This window comes from Globicephala melas, chromosome 7, assembly GCF_963455315.2.
Source record: "Globicephala melas chromosome 7, mGloMel1.2, whole genome shotgun sequence".
Classification (NCBI taxonomy): Eukaryota; Metazoa; Chordata; class Mammalia; order Artiodactyla; family Delphinidae; genus Globicephala; species Globicephala melas.
This window is the reverse complement of record NC_083320.1, coordinates 14,559,243-14,566,392: the sequence shown is the minus strand read 5'-3', so window position 1 is coordinate 14,566,392 and position 7,150 is coordinate 14,559,243. Positions and strand designations below refer to the sequence as shown.

Genomic DNA, 7,150 nt, shown 5'->3' with positions numbered 1-7,150 from the left:
ATTATAGATTCTAGAATTCCATGAAAGTGTATGATAATTGGACAGAAAAGAGTCTGGGCAAATTACAAAATAGGAAACCCTACAATTAGTGTTTTCCCCAAGGTGTGCACGGCCTTCTCATTGCCTTTTAATCATTCCAGGATTGTCCCTCCCCCCCACCTATCACACACACACACACACACACACACACACACACACACACACACACACACAACTGGCCTCCCTTGGAAGTGACCCATACTGAAACTACATAAGCCTCCCACCACCCCACATCCAATGCCCCATCCCTCAGCTGAAACGGCCCTCCCCAGAGAGGCAGTGTAGTGAAGTGGTTAAGAACACAGGCTTTGGCAATTTATAATATTGGGTGACTTGGGGGAAGTTATTTAAATTTTCTGAGTTTTGCTTTTTCTGATGTAAAAGAGTGATAATAAGTGATCCTTGACAGTGATACAGTACAAACTTAATGAGATAAAGTGTTTAGTATCGTGCCTGGTGCAAAATAAATATTCAGTAAATAGTAACTCTGATTTATTTCCTCGGTTTTTTACGACCACTGTTGCTTTGTTGCTCTATATATTTTCTTGCTGCTGTTGTTGTTGATTCCCTGTTGATATATCAGGATGCTGATAACATCTACCCCTGAAGTGATGCACATCATAACAATTATGTACTGCTTAGCCCACTCAGGATTCTCTCTAACACGTGGACAAGAGAGAGGGCAGCTGAGGTGTTCCCACTGTGCCTAAGCCATTCACTTACCTGACAGTCAGTTTGGGGATCCTTTGGCCCCTCTCAAACCATACAAAATAGTAGCAGCCTTGTCTTCTGGGGACCAGGGTGACCTGAGAATAGGTAGATTGCTTCCAATATAATAGATTGCTATAACTGTTTCTGACCGCCCCGTACACATCTCTTCTTTTTCAGTGCTGGTTATGGAAGACTTAAATGTTTGCATTTATATAAATCAAGGGTAAAAGGTACAAATATGATACCAAAAGTCTTATTCCATAATCATAAATATGAGAAAAACTACAGGCAAGCGTTAGGTAGTGGGCTGCTAGAGGATGTTGCATTCTACAAATGTGCAGTATGGTCATATGTTTAAATTCCTTATTTCTTACCTGGATAGACTGTGGAAGGTGATGCTTTTCTCTTTTAGCTCCATACTGCTTGCTCCATAGTCACCGTCTCTGGTTTTCCAGAATGAATAACCCACAGTTGTCCAGAAATAACATTTATTAATCAACAACAAAACACACAATAGAAAAGGCCTTATAAATAAAACTATATATTTATAATGCTTTATTTGTTTTTTGCTCCAATACTCCACAAAACACTACAGACAGTAACAAAATAATTCAATAAGTATTAAAAACTTTCAAGAGAATTATAGGACACTCTTTGTCATATGTGAGCATCAACAATGCCACAGCCATTAGATACACTATTAAACACTATCATAGATATCTTTCTTGAATAAGGGATATGATTAGTATTTTTATTCAGAAGTCATAACATTTACACATATCCATACATGAGAACAGCTCAGAGCTAGTGAAGTAGACACCCCAGTGAAATGGAATCACCTGCCTGTACATCATTTAAAGGTATAACAGTGTTAACAAGATAGAAGTCAACACACTAAAGAGAAATGTTGGTGTTTGCTTGGGGTGGGAGGGGTGAAAGTAGGGCAATTAATGAAAGCTGCTTACATATTTTCCATTGCTCTCTTAGCAATATGCTCCCTTCCCTTTTCTGCCTTTTCTTGGTTGAGGTATTCCAGCACTTTCATTAACAGATCTTCATCCAAGTACTGTCTGTTGGGGATATCGTCACTCTTCGGGGACCCCACAGGGAGCCTTTTGCTTACCAAGGCCAGTTTGTCAGTCTCCTGAGAGCTGTGTTGATTCAAACTCTCTTTGAGGGCCTGCTCGATTTGGTTCTCTTCCTGTAGATCATCTTCAGATGAGCCTTGACTAGGAACTCGCTTCACTTGGTTTGAATTCATGATCTCAGGATATTTAACTAGCATCTTGGCCAAGTATTCTCCTAATTCTTGATCCTTGTCATTCAGCTTTTCATATGCCATTTGTCTGTTTCCAACATCTGGCATCCAGACAGCTTTGGGAAGTTGGTTTGCTTTAGACCTTCCAGGACCATAGGGGAGTCTTGACAGAACCTTCTCTCGGTTATACTGATTGGGAAAATATGGAGGCTTTTGATTTGCTGCATTTTCCATCCCTAAAAGATTTAAAATGTCCTCAACACTGAGCCCATCTGGTAGAGCCTCTGCCACAGCACGACCAGGTGTTTTGGGGTAGCCATTCTTGGAGAACATCTTATTTTGGAACAGATCTGGATGGTCTAAGTCAACCTCTGAGATGTCTTCAGGGTCAAGGGGAATTTCAAGCTCCTGCTCTGGTTCCACTGATACATTTGGCTTCTCTCCAGTTTTGAGCATGTCAATTAAGTCTTCAGGGGGTATTTGTAAATTCCTTGAGATTTCAATCAGCTGATAAATAGATTGAGAATCAAGTGGTTTCTCAAAAAGCCTGGTTGCTCTTTCCCCGTTTTCCCCATTCTGTGACCTCCCACTTCCCGCAACATTCACTAACCTTTTCAGATAGGCAATTACTTTGGAGACATCATCTGAGAGTTGGTCTTTACTCTCTTTCTGGAAATCTTCATCCTGGAGGCCCAGCTGCCCTGAACGCTTCATTTCATCATTGATTTGTTCATTTTTTTCTGTATTCTCTTTGCTGTCTCTTACCTCTTCCTGGGTTTGACTCTCTATTTTTTCCTCTACTGGGTTCCAATCTTCTCCCCCAACCACGTCTTCATAGGCAATGTTATTAGCCTTGTAGATATCATCTTCATCATCTGTGTAAAGTTTTTGCTCCTCGTCAACCCTCTCACGCTTCTGGTTGTTTGGTCCCATCAGTTTCCCCAGCTCTTGGAAGACAGATTCCAACGTAGCAAGGCTTTGAGGAGTGTATTGTTCCTCTACTATTTCATTTGTGCGTTTAAAGGGGTTGTCCCTGGAATTCTCTTCATATGTAGGAGGGAATCTCATGTGCTTGAGCTTTCTCTCCGGCCACTGTTGAGTCTCATAATCATCAGGCATGTTCACTGGAAAGTTCTTTTCTGAATTCAAGGTATACGGCTTGTTTTCTTTTGGTGCAGACGGGGGCTCATTTTCAGCCTGTCTCAAAGCTTCAAGTATTATCTTCATCCACTCATCTTCACTCAGGGAATCCCTTGAACTTTCTGGCAAGTCACCATTTTCTTTTTGCTGAAGGGGAACAGAGACACCTTGGTAGGGATTGTAGTCTAGGCTGCTTTCTTCTTTGTGAGCTTGTTGTCGGAGCTTTTCTATGTACTCCAAAGCCCTGATCATTTCAGGACTGGGAAACCTTTGGACGTTTTCCAATCTGATATCTGGTTCCTTCTGAAGCAGCTTGTTTCTCTGAAATGAAGCTGCTTCAGCCTCAGAGAGGAGGAAAATTAAAGAGATGAGAGACAGGGCTGCTCCAAGCCAGTGAGTCTTAGCTTCTGCCATGTTTGAAAGATTTCCTTAAAGCACAGAAAACATGAGTTAACACAAATGAAACAGACTAATAGACGCTATAGCAAAAGAGGTTATTGACCATTGAGGGGAAAAAGAAACCATAGTAGAGATTATTCCACATTAATTTAGGATGACTCTTTTTAAAATCTATAAATATTTCCTACACAATCCTCACAAGCTAACCACAGGAATCTTTAGCAAAATTGTTAGCCATTTGCATCAAATTTGTATGCCATTCTCTTGGTTAAAATAATAGCAAAAACACTGATAGGAAGTTTCTCAAATTTTATTTTTTAATTTATAAAACGTGTTGTTTGTTTTGTAGTATGCATTGTTCCTGTTAAATAAAGACTTTCCAAGATGAGTTTTAGTTATCTTGTACAGCATTCCTTCTGAAATCACTGGCAAAAAAATTAGCTGGCTTAATTTAAAACATGCATGTACACACACACACACACACACACACACACACACAGAGTTATCTCCTTATCAAAAACCATGTGATTTAGTTCCTGAATTGTCCATCTAATTTGTTGTAGAAACACAGAAAGCAGCAGTGACATTACTATATATGATGAAGTGATACACCATGTTAATGTTAATCATACTGAATTATCTTGTGGATGAGTTCCATTCACATACATTTTCAGAAATAACTTGTTCTCACTCTGCCACTAAATCATACTATTAATTTTGGAAGGTCTATACCTTAATGACCTCCAGAATATGGGTCTTCTCAAGTCCCAGCTAGTAAGTAAACCTAATGAAGTTTTTCTTTAAATATTCCCAAAGCAGTATTTATTTACCCATTGAATTCCAAAATATTTAAATTAGAAGTCGGTATTTTATAATTACTCATCTTGATTGACATGTAATAACACTCCAGGGTATTGTAAGGACACACAAGCACAATAGCCAGAGTTACAAAAAATAATAAATCCATGATATCCAGTGAAGTTTATTTCAGTGTAAATGTACTAAAATATAAACTGTTTTAAAATATCTGCACTCCATATTTCTTCTAATAATTTTATTGTGACTGTCTTGTAAAATGCAATCATGGTTATATTTTTCCTCAGCCCTCAAGAGTGTATAGTAAATAATAACAGATGCTACAGAGAGAACATAAGCTTTCTTAACCAGTCTATTTCTGAACTTGTGAGCGTTCAGATTCAGCTTGACTTATGTCTGTGTCTATTTGGGTGTGGACCTATGAAATCTTAAATGACTTATACTGTTAGAAAATCTTAAAATAACCACTATGAAACTCCCAATTTAGATAAATACAGACAATGTGTTGAATTCTTCCTACTTAAAATTTTTCATTCATTTTTTTTCTCCAAGCCCTGATAGTCTCATGTATGAATTAGCAAAAGGATTAGTTTTTACATATATTACATTTGGCATTGATAGCATTTAAACCTATTTTAATAGGTTTAGGTTGCAATTTTTGTTACAAATAAAGTAAATGTAAAAGAATTTTATGTTTGTTCATGATATTTTACCTGAATTATGGTTTTGTGATATATAAGCTAAGTTATGTAGGTACAATTATCTACTAGCTTAGACATCAATTGTAGAAAATATCATTGTTCACTAGATTATATTGGTATTTAAATAATGTTCTCAGTTTTTAGAACCTAAAAAAAGTTGTAATTACAGAAATTTCTTTAGCACATATTTATTTCTTAAAATGATTATTAAAATTAGTTAGTAAATATATACATTTATTTAAAAGATCCCCATTAACTTGACTACTTAATTTACTGAAAGGAAAATCTTTAAAGGCATGTCAGAGAAAACTTCTAAAATATTTGCTATGAATCAATGTTTACTAAAGGAAATTGTATTCATAAATTCTTAGGTTTGAGTAAAAGTACATTATGCATTCTTCTTTATACTATTTCAGGATTAATTTAGATTTGGAAATCAATTTTCAACATTGGCATTTGGACTAGTAGTTTTAAGAATCTTAGTGAACTTATTTTCTTTGAGACCATTATCCTGAAGTATTTTTAACAGATGGTTATGTGCTGGTCTTTAAAATCATTATCTTGTAGGTGGGCTTCGCTGTGGAGTTGGGGCAAAATACCCAATGCAGCTATTTAAACCACAGCCTAACGAGAGCTACTGTTTGGTCATTTATTCAGATTCAGTTTGGATGACATAGTTATTGCCTTTGAGTAAGACTCAAGGGATTTCTTTCCCAGGTAGCAGCTCATCTAAGTAGTGAAGGTGGTTTCAACAGCTCTAATATTTTATATAGAGTTTGAACTAAAGCCTTGTAAGTTAAACTGTCTTTTCTATTGAAATTAGACTAGAGCATTAACAAATGCAGTGGGATATATCAAATTTGAGCAATTCAACTAGTTAGGATGCAGAAAAAAGAAACACTTGTCCCATTCAAAATATTTAGCAAAATATTACACAACCTCTTTCAACCAAAGCATAATAATAATAGTTTTTACAGTTATCAATGGTTTCCTCATACATTCCAAATTATGATCTCTCTGTAATCCATGGTCATATCCAACCTGTAACCCAAGATAATATTTCACCCTGAATAAACAAGGAAGCCCATTCTAATCTTACCTTCCTAGGACTAAAACTAGGAAATAATAATGTAAGCCTTTTCAGAGTATACCAATTGGGAAAATAATTTTATATAGTTAGTTAACTTTGAGCTCTTGCAAGGTAAATGTCAAAGGGGGAAAAAAACCTAATTCCAAAATTGGTTACTTCTATCACTAACATGTTTAAAAGCCTTTGAATTATTGGAAACCTACTGTTAAGAATATTAAGCATATAAATTATATCCTTGGCCTTGTATCTGGTTCTTAGGGGAAGAAACAATAAATTAAGGAAAGAAACAAAATATCAGGCTTGGTTAACTTTACATTAATAATGTGTATTGACACAAATATCCTAAACTTTTTCATGCTTCTTATATATGATTATGTAAATAGCACTATGGTTAGTAAATACCTAACAGCAAGTGGTATAAATCACAGATTCAATCATATATATGTACACATATATAGTGTCCTTACACTGGCTGATGAGCAGCAGGTTGCTGTTCAGCTATTCTATAGATACAAGCTTGCCAAACGGTCTTTTTCTTCTTAGCTAAGAATTAAGGAGAGAACACGCAATTTAGAACTTTCAAGTAAATCAAAGGGAAAAGCAGTCTTACCTCTTTTTTATATGGCAGAGAACGTCCACAGCACGTTCCTCCTGGCCCGCTGCGTGAGCTGCTCGGACCGTTTCAGCACCCGGACAGCTCCTCGGCTTATAGGGGGCCGCCGCGCCTGACACTGCACTGCCACACTGACGTCACCGGCTCAGCCACAAACCCGAGCATAGGCGAGCTTCTTCAGAGAGAAAATAAGCACTTTATATATCTTAAAAAAAAAAAAAAAAAAAAGTTGCATGCTTACGCCACCTGTCTTTTTGTGGCAAAAACTGCAGTTTCCTTTTTTTTCTTTTATCAAAATCTTTGAGGCTTGAAATAAAATGCTTTGCACGATTTCCCTTAGAAAGAAAAATCCATCAGGTAGACATGGCTAATTGCAATATAAT

The 7,150-nt window shown here is 36.8% G+C and overlaps 1 protein-coding gene across 1 annotated transcript; it reads right to left on the bottom strand.

Annotated features, from left to right (window-relative positions):
- Window positions 1–1,288: 1,288 nt before the first annotated feature.
- Window positions 1,289–6,922, bottom strand: SCG2 (secretogranin II). The gene is made up of 2 exons (XM_030852102.2): window positions 6,765–6,922; window positions 1,289–3,576 (listed from the first exon to the last, which is right to left on the bottom strand). Exon 2 carries the CDS (start codon window positions 3,560–3,562, stop codon window positions 1,712–1,714), a length of 1,851 nt encoding a protein of 616 aa, XP_030707962.2. The 5' UTR covers window positions 3,563–3,576; window positions 6,765–6,922; the 3' UTR covers window positions 1,289–1,711.
- Between the last annotated feature and the right edge of the window lie 228 nt (window positions 6,923–7,150).